Below are 17,987 nucleotides of genomic sequence, written 5' to 3'. Positions count from 1 at the left end.
AAAAGGAGGAGTTAGTCGGTTTATTATTCTCTGTGTCCCTTTAAGTCTCCTCATTATTTCAGTGCCACAGAGAAGTTGGCAGCGAATGAACGTTGAAGAAAAAACTTGGTTAAAGAAATTCAAAGAACTTATTCTGGACCTTAGTTCTAAAAATACTCTGAGTAAATACAGTCTCATCTCTAATCTGCAGATACTTCCCCCCCCCCCCTCCCACTCATTAAAATAAATCTGAGCTAAGCTGAACTTCAGTGGGGATGTTTTCATACAGCCCTCAAATCAAAACATCAGGCGCAAATGTGGCACGAGAAAATCTGAGAAGTCTGCTTATTATTTTGATATATTTTGTGTCATCGATCAATGTCACCATTGACATACAAGGTGCACTGTTCAGGTAGAAGACATCAAATCAAACTTTATTTCCCACATGCTCCAAATACCACAAGTGTAGACTTTACCGTGAAATGCTTACTTACAAGCCCTTAACCAACAGTGCAGTTCAATAAGAATAAAATATTTACCAAGTAGGCTAAAATAATAAAAAGTAACACAAAAAGAACAACAATAAAGACTCTATATACAGGGGCCACCGGTACCAAGTAGTTTACATGGTATTTTACTTACGCCTACAAGAAAACAAATGCACCATATGTTGCAATTAGGAGTGTTAACGTTTAAATATTAAAACGTATAAACAAAATTGGGATCCTTAACGTTAAGAAAAAATCCCTAACTGAAAAACAGAAGGAGGAGCCCAAAGAGCCTGGCTGCTCTTTGGGCTCCTGCACACACAGACAGAACTGGTATGTGACACATAGCATAAAATAATGCACCGTTAACACAACCTATGGTAGCTAACACCACTATCACCAATAGCGACAACAACAGTGTCACATCAAAGTTGACAGGCTCATGGTGCTGAAAGGACAGCGACCCTAATACCTGTGCACTCCATGGTGCTGAAAGAGAGCCCGTTTTGATGACACGCAGAGACAGCAGTCACACACAGCATCAAATAATGTTAAAGAATAAGCAGCCCATTCACTGGAGTAGGCCCCATAAAATCATAACAATACAAAAGCACAACCATTTCATTTCCAAAATGAAATTAACAAACCAGCTATTACTTCCCATTGCAAATATATTTTATCACGTTCATCACACTAACCTGTGCTCTAAAGTTTAATTGCAATAATATTTCAGTCATTATTTTCAAAGAGATATCTCACAACAAGCGAGCTGCAACAAAAATCAGTGCCACTTACCAGATGATCGACATTTGTAAATGAAGTTTGAAAGTTAATCTATAACAAATTAGCAACATCCAACTTGAAGTCCACCTTGAAAAGCTGCTACAGACGCTGTCACCTTTGTCACACTACTACAACACAAGCTAGCTAACGCTGATTATTTTATCATGCGCCCCTTTCTTCTTCAATGTTTTATGGCAGACTATTAGTGTATTGCCGCCACCCACTGTTATTCTGTATTATGAATTCATTACCTCTTGCACTCTCAGTAGTGAGGCCTAGACACATCACTTTAAAAAATAAATGGTCCCACCCATTGCAAGTCAAAATGTGATTGGTTCATTTAGGGCTGTTGCTGTGACTGTATTACCGCCACACCAGCAGTCACAAGTCATGAAGGCAGTCAAATTCCACGTGACTGTTTAGCCACGGTAATTAGGTTTCTCCAAGCTCTGATGCTGCTAATGGTCATTAGTAGCCTACCAAACTTGCTAACTGCCTGGTACCCAGCACTCTATTTTCCCTCTAATCACTCTGACATCAATGCAAATGTATTCGAAAATCTAATCAAACACTTCATGAGAGCCCATGTGCTCATGTTGCGCAACATTTCTATAGGCTATGCAATTGCTTGAGAAAACAGTGATGGCCTCTACTAAAAAGAGGAGGATCCATCAGCTTTCTATAGGCTAGGCCTACTATATTTATTTCTGAACTTTACTAATATTAAGCGCATTGTTTATCTTTAAAACAGGAGTAATAGCCTACCTGGCTGGCATGAAAATAAACCACGGGGAAAAGTGTCCTCAATTAGTTATTTAAGTGCATAGATTACATGTATTCTTCCCCATTGCCCCTGTTTTGAGACAGGAGCATGATAATGGTCCAATCTAAATCAAATCAAATTTGACACATTATTATTTAGAATATGTAAAGACGGGATTAAATCAAGAATAGTCTGATGGGTGACAATATTAGCCTATCACTTTGCAACTTTTTCGAATCATAGTTGCACACCTCATGTAGCCTAGCCCATAGGCCTATAGGTTTTGATAAGGTTTGTATCACAACTTAAGTGGCCAAATAACATCTTAAAATGAATCACACGAATCTGATTTACAAGGGGTGTGGAGCCTAACTGACATACACTACCGAACAAAAGTTTTAGAACACCTACTCATTCAAAGGTTTTTCTTTATTTTACTATTTTCTACATTGTAGAATAATAGTGAAGACATCAAAACTATGAAATAACACATGTGGAATCATGTACAGTAGTAACCAAAAAGTGTTAAACAAATCAAAATACATTTGAGATTCTTCAAATATCCACCCTTTGCCTTGACGACAGCTTCGCACACTCTTGGCATTCTCTCAACCAGCTTCATGAGGTAGTCCACTGGAATGCATTTCAATTAACAGGTGTGCCTTACAAGTGAAGTTGTGGAATTTCTTTCCTTAATGCATTTGAGACAATCAGTTGTGTTGTGACAAGGTAGGGGTGATATACAGAAGATAGCCCTATTTGGTAAGAGACCAAGTCCATATTATGGCAAGAACAGCTCAAATAAGCAAAGACAAACGACAGTCCATCATTACTTTAAAACATGAAGGTCAGTCAAAACGGAAAATTTCAAGAACTTTGAAAGTTTCTTAAAGTACAGTTGCAAAAACCATGAAGTGCTATGATGAAACTGGCTCTCATGAGGACCGCCACAGGAATGGAAGACCCAGAGTTACCTCTGATGCAGAGGATAAGTTTAGAGTTACCAGCCTCAGAAATTGCAGGCCAAATAAATGCTTCAGAGTTCAGTAACAGACATCTCAACATCAACTGTTCAGAGGAGACTGCGTGAATCAGGCCTTCGTGGTCTAATTGCTGCAAAGAAACCACTACTAAAGGACACCAACAGGAAAAAGAGACTTGCTTGAGCCAAGAAACATGAGCAATGGACATTAGAGTGGTGGAAATTTGTCCTTTGGTCTTGATGTCCAAATGTGCGATTTTTGTTCCAGCCGCCGTGTCGTTGTGAGACGTGATGTGGGTGAACGGATGATCTCCGCAAGTGTATTTCCCACCGTAAAGCAAGGAGTGATGGTGTGATGGTGTGGGGGTGCTTTGCTGGTGACACAGTCTGTGATTTATTTAGAAATCAAGGCACACTTAACCAGCATGTATACCACAGCATTCTGCAGCGATACGCCATCACATCTGGATTGTGCATAGTGGGACTATCACTTGTTTTTCAACAGGACAATGACCCACACACCTCCAGGCTGTGTAAGGGCTATTTTACCAAGAAGGAGAGTGATAGAGTGCTGCATCAGATGACCTGGCCTCCACAATCCCCCGACCTCAACCAAATTGAGATGAGTTGGACTGCAGAATGAAGGAAAAGCAATCAACAAGTGCTCAGCATGTGTGGGAACTCCTTCAAGACTATTGGAAAAGCATTCCAGGTGAAGCTGGTTGAGAGAATGCCAAGAGTGTGCAAAGCTGTCATCAAGGCAAAGGGTGGCTATTTGAAGAATCTCAAATATAAAATATATTTGGATTCGTTTAACACTTTTTTGGTTACTACATGATTCCACATGTGTTGTTTCATAGTTTTGATGTCTTCAATATTATTCTACAATGAAGAAAATAGTAAAAATAAAGGAAAACCCTTGAATGAGTAGGTAGTGTATGTGACCAATACAATTTGATTTGAATTTGATATTACATGGATTTGTTAGACTTTTGAACATGTGTGGAAGCCACGTGATGCTAAATGTGTTTGTTAATTAACGAACGGTCAATTACCGTGAGACCGACCGTTATTTGCTTGACAATCACCGGCTGATTAAATTTTGTGACCGCCACAGCCCTATGTTCATTCCACTATCACTCCAAAATTATGCTTTAATACAATAGTAAAGCTGTCCAGCTTCTGAAGACCTAGCCAATGGCTGGCTGAGCGGGCTCAATGTTTCTACCCAGATACCACTAAAGAATATCCTGATTGGATAATTGTTTCTATTCAGTATTAACCCTTCTCTTTCTAACACAAACTGAAGAAATTAAATCAGAAAATTATTACAATTATTGTAAATATGAAATGGAAATTAAAATGTTTTTTATATTTTATTTATACATTTTTATAAATCCTTAGGCCTTCAAGGACCTGATGGTTCCCCGCTGATCAAACCAAGAAAAGCTATTTAACATTAGCTAGGCTAATTGAGTCTACATAACTTTAACTGTCCACTTTCTCCCCTTCCAAATCCTACAGTAAATAACAACAACACCATTCAGATTATTAAATCGCAGCCTACCTGTTGGCTCTTGGTGTTGTAGCCTGTCCTTTTAATCCCATCTTCCATTGAATAGATGGGAAATAAAAAGATTTGCCTAGATATCTCCTTATAACTTCAAGTTGTGCCCCAGGCTTTTCCTGTAACACTGGAGCATCCTAAATGTCATCTTGCTTTTATGTTACAGTAAAGCATATGTTGGTACATGTTCAGTTATGCATTCTCCTAAATGACATAAAACAGTAACATTTCACTTTATGTTGTGTCATTACTATACACCTACACTACTTTGCTAACCCGAATGTAATTATTTGGCTGTACATGGTATCTGTTGATAAGGTACTTAAATAATTGAATGATAATCAAAGGAAACTGACCAAGCTGAAACTGTTTGCTGTTCCCCCAGGTGTAACCACTGTCCTGACAATGACCACCCTGAGTATAAGTGCTCGTAACTCCCTCCCTAAGGTGGCCTACGCCACGGCCATGGACTGGTTCATCGCTGTCTGCTACGCCTTTGTCTTCTCTGCCCTTATTGAGTTTGCCACCGTCAACTACTTCACAAAGCGCAGCTGGGCCTGGGATGGGAAGAGCATTGTGAATGACAAGGTAATGGAAGCATAACCCCCTCCGATGGCCTAAAAGGCAGCATTTTCAGAGATAGTATATGGTGATCTGTTTGTTTTGAAGGTGGCCAACCATTTCCATATGATTTTAAACCCGAGGTCCTTTGCATGTGTTGTGTTTGCATCAGCATTCAGGTCATTTCCTGTTCGACAGCCACAGGCAATGCTGTACCTGGAAGACCATCTGCATACGTATGAATGTATACATACAATGCCTTCAGAATGTATTTACATCCCGTGACTTTTTCCAAGTTGTTGTGTTACACTGGCCTACACACCATATCCCATAATGTCAAAGTGGAATTATATATATTTTTTTTTTGAAAAGTCAATATGTATTCAACCCCTTTGTTATGGCAAACCTAAATAAGATCACGAGTGAAAGTAAAAAATGTGCTTAACAAGTCACATAAGTTGCATGGACTCTGTGTGCAATAATAGTGTTTAACATGATTTTTGAATGGCTACCTCATCTCTATCCCACACCATCATCTGTCAGGTCCCTCAGTCAAATAGTGAACCTATTGGTAAAAAATAAGAATATCCCTTTGAGCACAGTGAAGTTGTTAATTATACTTTGGATGGTGTTTCAATACACCCAGTCACTACAAAGATACAGGTGTCCTTCCTAACTCTGTTGCCGGAGTGGATGGAAACCTCTCAGGGATTTCACCATGAGGTCAGTGGTGACTTTAAGACAGTTACAGAGTTTGGTGGCTGTGATAGGAGAAAACTGAGTATGGATCAATAACACTGTAGTTACTCTACAAAACTTAACTAATTGACAGAGTGAAAAGAAGGAAGCCTGTACAGAATAAAAATTAGATTCTAAAACATGCATCCTGTTTTCAACAAGGCGCTGAGGTAATACTGAGGGGGAAAAAATTGCCATAGCAATTCACTTTTTGTCCTTAATACAAAGTGTTATATTAGGGGAAAATCCAATACAACACACGACTGAGTACCACTCTCCATATTTTCAAGCACAGTGGTGGCTGCATCATTAGTTATGAGTATGCTTCTAATCGTTAAGGACTGGGGAGTTTTTTCAGGATAAAAGAAGAAATGGAATTGAGCTAAGCACAGGCAACATTCAAGGGGAAAACCTTGTTCAGTCTGCTTTCCACCAGACACTGGGTGATTAATTCACCTTTCTGCAGGACAATAACCTAAAACACAAGGCCAAATCTACACTGGAGTTGCTTACCAAGAAGACAGTGAATTTTCCTGAGTGGTTGAGTTACAGTTTGACTTAAATCTAATTGAAAATCTATGGCAAAACCTGTAAATGGTTGTCTAGCGATGATCAACAACCAATTTGACAGAGCTTGAAGAATTTTGAAAAGAATAAACGGCAGATGTTGCCAAATCCAGGTGTGGAGAGCTCTTACAGACTTACCCAGGAAGACTGACAGCTGTAATCACTGCCAAAGGTTCTTCTACAAAGTATTGAATCAGTGGTGTGAATACTTGCAGTAACAGTCAAAAGTTTGGACACACCTCATTCAAGGGTATTTCTTTATTTGTACTATGTTCTACATTGTAAAATAATAGTGAAGACATCAAAACTATGAAATAACACACATGGAATCATGTAGAAAACAAAAAAAAGTGTTAAATCAAAATATACACTGCTCAAAAAAATAAAGGGAACACTAAAATAACACATCCTAGATCTGAATGAATGAAATAATCTTATTAAATACTTTTATCTTTACATAGTTGAATGTGCTGACAACAAAATCACACAAAAATAATCAATGGAAATCCAATTTATCAACCCATGGAGGTCTGGATTTGGAGTCACACTCAAAATTAAAGTGGAAAACCACACTACAGGCTGATCCAACTTTGATGTAATGTCCTTAAAGCAAGTCAAAATGAGGCTCAGTAGTGTGTGTGGCCTCCACGTGCCTGTATGACCTCCCTACAACGCCTGGACATGCTCCTGATGAGGTGGCGGATGGTCTCCTGAGGGATCTCCTCCCAGACCTGGACTAAAGCATCCGCCAACTCCTGGACAGTCTGTGGTGCAACGTGGCGTTGGTGGATGGAGCGAGACATGATGTCCCAGATGTGCTCAATTGGATTCAGGTCTGGGGAACGGGCGGGCCAGTCCATAGCATCAATGTCTTCCTCTTGCAGGAACTGCTGACACACTCCAGCCACATGAGGTCTAGCATTGTCTTGCATTAGGAGGAACCCAGGGCCAACCGCACCAGCATATGGTCTCACAAGGGGTCTGAGGATCTCATCTCGGTACCTAATGGCAGTCAGGCTACCTCTGGCGAGCACGTGGAGGGCTGTGCGGCCCCACAAAGAAATGCCACCCCACACCATGACTGACCCACCGCCAAACCGGTCATGCTGGAGGATGTTGCAGGCAGCAGAACGTTCTCCACGGCGTCTCCAGACTGTCACATGTGCTCAGTGTGAACCTGCTTTCATCTGTGAAGAGCACAGGGCGCCAGTGGCGAATTTGCCAATCTTGGTGTTCTCTGGCAAATGCCAAACGTCCTGCACGGTGTTGGGCTGTAAGCACAACCCCCACCTGTGGACGTCGGGCCCTCATACCAGCCTCATGGAGTCTGTTTCTGACCGTTTGAGCAGACACATGCATATTTGTGGCCTGCTGGAGGTCATTTTGCAGGGCTCTGGCAGTGCTCCTCCTTGCACAAAGGCGGAGGTAGCGGTCCTGCTGCTGGGTTGTTGCCCTCCTACGGCCTCCTCCATGTCTCCTTATGTACTGGCCTGTCTCCTGGTAGCGCCTCCATGCTCTGGACACTACGCTGACAGACACAGCAAACCTTCTTGCCACAGTTCGCATTGATGTGCCATCCTGGATGAGCTGCACTACCTGAGCCACTTGTGTGGGTTGTAGACTCCGTCTCATGCTACCACTAGAGTGAAAGCACCGCCAGCATTCAAAAGTGACCAAAACATCAGCCAGGAAGCATAGGAACTGAGAAGTGGTCTGTGGTTACCACCTGCAGAACCACTCCTTTATTGGGGGTGTCTTGCTAATTGCCTATAATTTCCACATGTTGTCTATTCCATTTGCACAACAGCATGTGAAATTTATTGTCAATCAGTGTTGCTTCCTAAGTGGACAGTTTGATTTCACAGAAGTGTGATTGACTTGGAGTTACATTGTGTTGTTTAAGTGTTCCCTTTATTTTTTTGAGCAGTATATTTTACATTTGAGATTCTTCAAAGTAGCCATCCTTTGCCTTGATGACAGCTTTGCACACTCTTGGCATTCTCTCAACCAGCTTTTATTACCAGGTAAGTTGACTGAGAACACATGCTCATTTACAGCAACAACCTGGGGAATAGTTACAGGGGAGAGGAGGGGGATGAATGAGCCAATTGTAAGCTGGGGATGATTAGGTGACCATGATGATATGAGGGACAGCTTGGGAATTTAGCCAGGACACCAGGGTTTACACCCCTACTCTTACAATAAGTGCCATGGGATCTTTAATGACCTCAGAGAGTCAGGACACCCATTTAACGTCCCAGCCGAAAGACAGCACCCTACACGGCAGTGGGGCATTGGGATATATTTTAGACCAGAGGAAAGAGTGCCTCCTACTGGCCCTCCAACACCACTTCCAGCTGCATCTGGTCTCCCATCCAGGGACTGACCAGGACCAACCCTGCTTGGCTTCAGAAGCAAGCCAGTAGTGGGATGCAGGGTGGTAGGCTGCTGGCATGAGGTAGTCACCTGGAATGCATTTCAATTAGCAGGTGTGCCTTGTTAAAAGTGAATTTGTGGAATTTCTTCCCTTCTTAATGCGTTTGAGCCAATCAGTTGTGTTGTGACAAGGTAGGGGGGGGTATACAGAAGATAGCCCTATTTGGTAAAAGACCAAGTCCATATTAAGGCAAGAACAGCTCAAATAAGCGAAGAGAAACGAAAGTCCATCATTACTTTAAGACATGAAGGTCAGTCAATCCGGAACATTTCAAGGACTTTGAACGTTTCTTGAAGTGCAGTCGCAAAAATCATAAAGCGCTATGATGAACCTGGCTCTCATGAGGACCGCCACAGGAAAGGAAGCCCCAGAGTTACCTCTCCTGCAGAGGATACGTTCATTAGAGTTACCAGCCTCAGAAATTGCATCCCAAATAAATGCTTCACAGAGTTCAAGTAACAGACACATCTCAACATCAGCTCTTCAGAGGAGACTGCGTGAATCAGGCCTTCATGGTCGAATTGCTGAAAAGAAACCACTACTAAAGGACACCAATAAGAAGAAGAGACTTGCTTGGGCCAAGAAACACAAGCAATGGACATTAGACTGGTGGAAATCTGTCCTTTGGTTCTGATGAGTCCAAATTTGAGATTTTTTATTCCAACCGCCGTGTCTTTGTGAGACGCAGAGTAGGTGAACGGACGATCTCTGCATGTGTGGTTCCCACCATGAAGCATGGAGGAGGAGGTGTGATGGTGTGGGGTTGCCTTGCAGATGACACTGTCTGTGATTTATTTAGAATTCAAGGCACACTTAACCAGCATGGCTACCACAGCATTCTGCAGCGATACGCCATCCCATCTAGTTTGCACATATTTTACTTAAATGTTCAGAGAGGGGAGAGTAAATTGGTACCCCATGAAGCATAGCCAGGATAAATGGGTTAATATTCAGGGATGGCGACCCCATGAAGCAAAGCCAGGATAACTGAGTTGAGATGAAAGAAAATAACTAAAAGGAGAGGGAAACGGTGAAAGAGCCATAGAGTGATAAGGGCTCTTTCTGTGTCGGGAGATACGTTTGAAGTGAATAAGACTTTGATGGGGAAAAGACACTTTGCACCTTGTTAATCAGTTAGTGACAACAACAAAAAAACATAAAAGCTGAGGTGGAAAGGTTTCAACCCATCCTTCAGAATGTATTTATTCATTTTCAAAAAAGCATATACATGTAACTGCCAGGGATACAAACAATATTGAAAGCAGGTGCTTCCACACAGGTGTGGTTTCTGAACTTCACTGAACAAAAATATACTGCTCAAAAAAATAAAGGGAACACTTAAACAACACATCCTAGATCTGAATGAAAGAAATAATCTTATTAAATACTTTTTTATTTACATAGTTGAATGTGCTGACAACAAAATCACACAAAAATAATCAATGCAAATCCAATTTATCAACCCATGGAGGTCTGGATTTGGAGTCACACTCAAAATTAAAGTGGAAAACCACACTACAGGCTGATCCAACTTTGATGTAATGTCCTTAAAACAAGTCAAAATGAGGCTAAGTAGTGTGTGTGGCCTCCACGTGCCTGTATGACCTCCCTACAACGCCTGGGCATGCTCCTGATGAGGTGGCGGATGGTCTCCTGAGGGATCTCCTCCTAGACCTGGACTAAAGCATCCGCCAACTCCTGGACAGTCTGTGGTGCAACGTGGCGTTGGTGGATGGAGCGAGACATGTTGTCCCAGATGTGCTCAATTGGATTCAGGTCTGGGGAACGGGCGGGCCAGTCCATAGCATCAATGCCTTCCTCTTACAGGAACTGCTGACACACTCCAGCCACATGAGGTCTAGCATTGTCTTGCATTAGGAGGAACCCAGGGCCAACCGCACCAGCATATGGTCTCACAAGGGGTCTGAGGATCTCATCTCGGTACCTAATGGCAGTCAGGCTACCTCTGGCGAGCACGTGGAGGGCTGTGCGGCCCCCCAAAGAAATGTCACCCCACACCATGACTGACCCACCGCCAAACCGGTCATGCTGGAGGATGTTGCAGGCAGCAGAACGTTCTCCACGGCGTCTCCAGACTCTGTCACGTCTGTCACGTGCTCAGTGTGAACTTGCTTTCATCTGTGAAGAGCACAGGGCGCCAGTGGCGAATTTGCCAATCTTGGTGTTCTCTGGCAAATGCTAAACGTCCTGCACGGTGTTGGGCTGTAAGCACAACCCCCACCTGTGGACGTCGGGCCCTCATACAACCCTCATGGAGTCTGTTTCTGACCGTTTGAGCAGACATGCACATTTGTGGCCTGCTGGAGGTCATTTTGCAGGGCTCTGGCAGTGCTTCTCCTGCTCCTCCTTGCACAAAGGCGGAGGTAGCGGTCCTGCTGCTGGGTTGTTGCCCTCCTACGGCCTCCTCCATGTCTCCTGATGTACTGGCCTGTCTCCTGGTAGTGCCTCCATGCTCTGGACACTACGCTGACAGACACAGCAAACCTTCTTGCCACAGCTCGCATTGATGTGTCATCCTGGATGAGCTGCACTACCTGAGCCCCTTGTGTGGGTTGTAGACTCCGTCTCATGCTACCACTAGAGTGAAAGCACCGCCAGCATTCAAAAGTGACCAAAACATCAGCCAGGAAGCATAGGAACTGAGAAGTGGTCTGTGGTCCCCACCTGCCGAACCACTCCTTTATTGGGGGTGTCTTGCTAATTGCCTATAATTTCCACCTGTTGTCTATTCCATTTGCACAACAGCATGTGATATTTATTGTCAATCAGTGTTGCTTCTTAAGTGGACAGTTTGATTTCACAGAAGTGTGATTGACTTGGAGTTACATTGTGTTGTTTATGTGTTCCCTTTATTTTTTTGAGCAGTGTATAAAAATGCAACATGCATCAATTAGTTACAAAACTGAGTTACAGTTCATATAAGGAAATAAGTCAATTGTAATAAATGTTATGAATTTCACATGACTGGGAATACAGATAGGTATATGTGACCAACAGATGCATAAAACAAAAACAAGTTAGGGGCGTCAATATCTGGTTTGCCTAATTTGCCTCATGCAGCACGACACATCTCCTTCGCATAGAGTTTATCAGACTGTTGATTGTGGCCTGTGGAATGTTGTCCCACTCCTCTTCAATTTCTGTGCGAAGTAGCTGGATATTGGCGGGAACTGGAACACACTGTCGTACACGTTGATCCAGAGCGTCCCAGACATGCTCAATGGGTGACATGTCTGGTGAGTATGCAGGCCATGGAAGAACTGGGACATTTTCAGCTTCCAGGAATTGTGTACAGATCCTTTTGACATGGGGCCGTGCATTATCATGCTAAAACATGAGGTGATGGCGGCAGATGAATGGCACGACAATTGGCCTCAGGATCTCGTCACGTATCTCTGTGCATTCAAATTGCTATTGATAAAATGCAATTTTGTTTGTTGTCCATAGCTTATGCCTGCCCATACCATACCACCACTGCCACCATGGACACTGTTCACAACGTTGACATCAGCAAACCACTCAACGCCATACACACTATCTGCCATCTGCACGGTACAGTTGAAACCGGGATTCATCCATGAAGAGCACACTTCTCCAGCGTGCCAGTGGCCATCAAAGGTGAGCATTTGCCTACTGAAGTCGGTTACGATGTCGAACTGCAGTCAGTTCAAGACCCTGGTGAGGTCGACGAGCACACGGATGAGTTTCCCTGAGAAGGTTACTGACAGTTTGCAGAAATTCTTTGGTTGTGCAAACTCACAGTTTCATCAGCTGTCTGGAGGCTGGTCTAAGACGTTTCCAGGGGAGAAGCAGCTGGATGTGGAGGTCCTAGGCTGGCGTGGTTACATATGGTCTGCAGTTGTGAGTAGGGCTCTGGAGGTCACGGAATTTAGTCAGCCTGTGATTGACAAGCAAATAACTGTCGGCTCTACGGTAATTGACCGTTAATTAACATAAACACATTTAGCATCTCCTGGCTTCCACAGTGCCAACAAGCCACTGATGCTGACCTTTGGAACATCTACATTTTAAAAAGTATAATAAATCCATGTAATATAGCCTACACCTTCACAATAAATCCCTTATTTATTTTAGACATGTCTAAAGAAGCATGATATGAAGAAAATGTAGTCTATTTCAGAAGAACAGAATAGCATACTCTGAGTTGGCCTTATGTTAGGTCCTGATCTGGCTACGCCAAATGGCTGTGGGCTACACTAGTTCATTAAGCAGACAAGATTTGCTTAGAATTCCATGGCATTATTTTATAGTATGAAGAATACAATTGAACAAAGCTGAATAAAATAGAAAGGATATTTTCTCCAAACGATTTGAGGTAGTGCGCACATGCTGCTATTCTGTGTTGAGCGGTTAACAAAGAAATAGGTATTCCTATATACTAAGCTTTGAGTTGTAACTTTAGTTGTGATACAAACCTTATTAAAACATATAGGCCTATGGGCTAGGCTACATAAGGTGTACATCTATGATTAGAATGTTTAAAAAATATATATATTTTCTTATGCTGGGCATCATTCACAAGTGATAATATATAATTCCCAAGTGATAGGCTAATATCACCCATCAGACTATTCTTGAGTGCTGAGTGCCAGGCAGTTATCAAGTTTGGTAGGCTACTAATGACCATCAGCAGCATCAGAGCTTGGAGAAACCTAATTACGTGAAGATATAGGCGGTCACGAGTCATGAAGGCATTCATATTCATGTGGAATTTGACTGCCTTCATGACTCGTGACCGCCCGTGTGGCGGTAATACAGTCACCTCAACAGCCCTTGTTGTGAGGCCGGTTGGACATATTGCCAAATTCTCTAAAACTATGTTGGAGGCGGCTTATGGTAGAGAAATTAACATTAAATGATCTGGCAACAGCTCTGGTGGATATTCCTGCAGTCAGCATGCCAATTGCACGCTCACTCAACTTGAGACATCTGTGGCATTGTGTTATGTGAAACTGGACATTTTAGAGTGGTCTTTTATTGTTCCCAGCATAAAATGCTCCGGTGTAATGGTCAGCTTCTTGATATGCCACACATGTCAGTTGGATGGATTATCTTGGCAAAGGAGAAATGCTCCTTATGTAAAAGAAATTGTGAAAAATAAGCTTTTTGTGCATTTGGAACATTTCTGGCATCTTATTTCAGCTCATGAAACATGGGCCCAAAACTTGACATGGTGCGTTGATATTTTTGTTCAGCATAATGAAGCAAAAAACATCCCATCATGCTTAGGGTCATGTATAAAAATGCTGTGCAGGCCATCATTTTTTGGGGCTATGCCCCATAGGATGACAATGCCCCCATCCACAAGGCACGAGTGGTCACAGGAAGGTTTGATGAGCATGAAAACAATATAAACCATATGCCATAGCCGTCTGTCACCAGATCTCAACCCAATTGAACACTTATGGGAGATTCTGGAGCAGCGCCTGAGTCAAAACACCAAATTATGGAATTTCTCGTGATAGAATGGTGTGGCATCCCTCCAATAGAGTTCCAGATACTTGTAGAATCTACTGTATGTCAAGGTGTATTGAAGCTGTTCTGGCTCGTGTTGGCTCAATGCCTTATTAAGACACCTTATGTTGGCGTTTCCTTTATTTTGGCAGTTACCTGTAGTATATTTAAATATAGTGGATACTGCAGGGCTCCTTCAAAGTAATAAAAGGAAATTAAAATGCACTGTGGCTTTTGCCCATAGAATCACTAACTATTTCCCACCGAACAACAGTATGACAGCTGAATTCACTTGGAAATGACAGTGGCTAGGACGGTAGAATGGAAAGCAGCATTACCTCTGTAACTAAGGAAATAGGGAATATATAAAATACTCATTCTCACCTCGCAAACTTGTGTAAATTGTAAATAGCCAAGTGAATGAATGACAGAGTGAGCGGTGACAGTAATTTGTGTTGACAGTGTGGTGCCTGACAGCATATCGGAGGCCCGGCTAACCTTCATTTTACCACTTCTCTGCATTTAGATTGATGCACTATCCTATCCCAGATCCCATTCATTATTATCACAAGACCCTCCCCTGGGTGCATTCATCATCCAGGACTGTCAGGAACACATGCTGGCCGGAAGTGACAGGTCCGTCTGACGACTGCTAGCTACTAACTTTGGCTCCTTCCACAGAAAAAAGAGAAGGCCTCCGCCATGAAGAAGAACAACGCGTACGCCGTGGCAGTGGCCAACTATGCGCCCAACATCACCAAGGACTCTGGGTTGTCCACCATCGCCAAGGGCGGCGCCGCTGACCCCAACATGGCGGTTGGCAAGGTGGGTGGCAAAACGGACCCAAAGAAGACTTTCAATAGTGTGAGCAAAATCGATAGGATTTCAAGGATTATGTTCCCAGTCCTGTTTAGCAGCTTTAATTTAGTCTACTGGGCCACATACCTAAACAGAGAACCGCATATAAAGGATATGGTGCCCTCAACCTAGAGGTCTCTCCCTCCTGCATTGTAATATAACCAAATTACGGAACTAAAATACTTACCAAATACGACCAGTATCTGCTAACTCTTGTTTTGTTGGTACAAGACAGACAAGCCCTGGATTGCTTTTTCTCCCTCTCTGTCCTGTTTTTTCTACACCACATTCTGCAGTGCTTTTGGAAAGAACTGCTTTTGTAAATATAGATGTATTTATAGTCATGACTTGTGTGTTTGGTTATGTAAATCAGTGAACAATACATTTATTTTATCTTATGGTTTTATTGACCAGTGATGTTTACATATTTGAAAAGTCTACGAAAGGAACCTTGAGATGTTTATTTGCAGAATCGAGAGATTTAAGTCAAAACGTTTTTTTTAAATATTTTTTTTATATTTCTTATGTTAACTTTTTTGTGGGCTAACAATTTAATATTTCTCATTAACCAGTGATTTCTCAATTATGGTATGAAGTTATCTTTTTCTATACAAGCCAATGCAAAAAAAGAGTAATCTTTTTTTTGAATGCTTTTGTTGTATTGCAATGTAACTTATTATTGTTAAAGAAAATATCAACATAAGCAAAACAAACCATACTGTGTAATAATGTTTCAAGTTGATTATTATAAAAAAAAATATATATATGTACATACTACGTTGAAGGCAGGTGCCATTTTCCTCACACAAAACAGCACTGAACTGCGCAAAAGAAAGACCACAAGAAATACTGCAGCATGATAATCTGCTGTGCGGTTTATTTTGTAACCTTTCGTCTATGATATACATGTATTGGATAAGGCGTTATTATGTACCAGAGCATGACAATGCGTTACACACACACACATTTACACGCTACTCAATCACTAGCAAGAGTTACCAAAACTCAGAATGATAGATTTTTACCTTGTCAGCTCAGGGATTTGATCTAGCAACCTTTCGGTTACTGGCCCAATGCTCTAACCACTAGGCTACCTGCCGCCCCGTATTGAGCACCTAGAACTGAATGCTAACTTGATAAGCTTCTGTAACTTATTTTGTCATGAAAAACATATAGGTGAACTAACTGTTTTGAATCAGGGGTTGGAACCAAAATTCCATTCTGCTAGCAACAAGTCATTATGCTGAAAACAAAACTCTTTAAAAACAAATTATGTAAAAAGTCGCCCTGCAAAGACATGCTAAACTTTGGGAATATTGATTTTTTTAAGCACTCTAGTGCAGTGTTTTACAGCATTGCAACCATATGAAAAAAATACATAGATCATTTGATGTATTTTCTGTCAATTATTTTGTTATTTATAACAGGATTTATTATGAAAGTTTGCTCAAATACTGCTATGTTGAAAACAATGTACAGTAACAGTCAAAAGTTTGGACAACCTACTCATTCCAGTGTTTTTCATTATTCTGACTATTTTCTGCATTGTAGATATAACATATGGAATCATGTAGTAACTAACAAAAAGTGTTAAACAAATCAAAATATTCTTATATTCTTCAAAGTAGCCACCCTTTGCATTGATGACAGCTTTGCACACTCTTGGCATTCTCTCAACCATCTTCTTGAGGTAGTCACCTGGAATGCATTTCAATTAACAGGTGTGCCTTGTTAAAAGTGAATTTGTGGAATTTCTTACCTTAATGCGTTTGAGCCAATCAGTTGTGTTGTGACAAGGTGGGGGGGGGGGGTATACAGAAGATGGCCCTATTTGGTAAAAGACCAAGTCCATATTATGGCAAGAACAGCTCAAATAAGCAAAGAGAAACATCAGTCCATCATTACTTTCAGACATGAAGGTCAGTCAATCCGGAACGTTTCAAGAATTTTGAACGTTTCTTCAAGTGCAGTTGCAAAAATCATTTAAGCTCAATGATAAAACTGGCTATCATGAGGTCCGCCACAGGAAAGGAAGACCCAGAGTTACCGCTGCTGCAGAGGATATGTTCATTAGATTTACCAGCCTCAGAAATTGCAGCCCAAATAAATGCTTCACAGAGTTCAAGTAACAGACACATCTGAGGAGACTGCGTGAATCAGGCCTTCATGGTCGATTTGCTGCAAAGAAACCACTACTAAAGGACACCAATAAGAAGAAGAGACTTGCTTGGGCCAAGAAACATGAGCAATGGACATTAGACCGGTGGAAATCTGTTCTTCGGTCTGATGAGTCCAAATGTGAGATTTTTGGTTCCAGCCGCCGTGTCTTTGTGAGACGCAGAGTATGTGAACGGATGACCTCTGCATGTTTGCTTCCCACCATGAAGCATGGAGGAGGAGGTGTGATGGTGCAGCGATACACCATCCCATCTGGTGTGCGCTTAGTGGGACTATCATTTGTTTATCAACAGGACAATGACCCAACACACCTCCAGGCTGTGTAAGGGCTATTTGACCAAGGAGAGTGATGGAGTGCTACATCAGATGACCTGGCCTCCACAATCACCTGACCTCAACACAATTGAGATGGTTTGGGATGAGTTGGACCGCAGAGTGAAGGAAAAGCAGCCAACCAGTGCTCAGCATATGTGGAAACTCCTTCAAGACTATTGGAAAAGGATTGCAGGTGAAGCTTGTTGAGAGAATGCCAAAAGTGTGCAAAGCTGTCATCAAGGCAAAGGGTGGCTACTTCGAGGAATCTAAAATCT

At 42.0% G+C, this 17,987-nt stretch overlaps 1 protein-coding gene across 4 annotated transcripts in view; it reads left to right on the top strand.

The window, feature by feature from the left end:
- The window catches only part of LOC106604576 (gamma-aminobutyric acid receptor subunit alpha-2), a 58,058-nt gene extending 41,271 nt beyond the window's left edge, over window positions 1–16,787 (top strand). For 2 of the 4 annotated variants that reach the window (XM_014199350.2, XM_014199351.2), the window contains exons 7-8: window positions 4,948–5,150; window positions 15,043–16,787. In XM_014199350.2, coding sequence (XP_014054825.1) covers window positions 4,948–5,150; window positions 15,043–15,351 — 512 coding nt within the window. In that variant the 3' untranslated portion in view covers window positions 15,352–16,787. Of the gene's footprint in view, window positions 1–4,947; window positions 5,151–5,295; window positions 5,487–15,042 lie in introns of those variants that run through there. The other 2 variants (XM_014199347.2, XM_045718042.1) reach the window with 2 other exon arrangements.
- The last annotated feature ends 1,200 nt before the right edge of the window (window positions 16,788–17,987 follow it).

Source organism: Salmo salar, chromosome ssa05 (assembly GCF_905237065.1).
Source record: "Salmo salar chromosome ssa05, Ssal_v3.1, whole genome shotgun sequence".
Taxonomy (NCBI): domain Eukaryota; kingdom Metazoa; phylum Chordata; class Actinopteri; order Salmoniformes; family Salmonidae; genus Salmo; species Salmo salar.
This window is presented reverse-complemented; position numbering and strand designations above follow the sequence as displayed.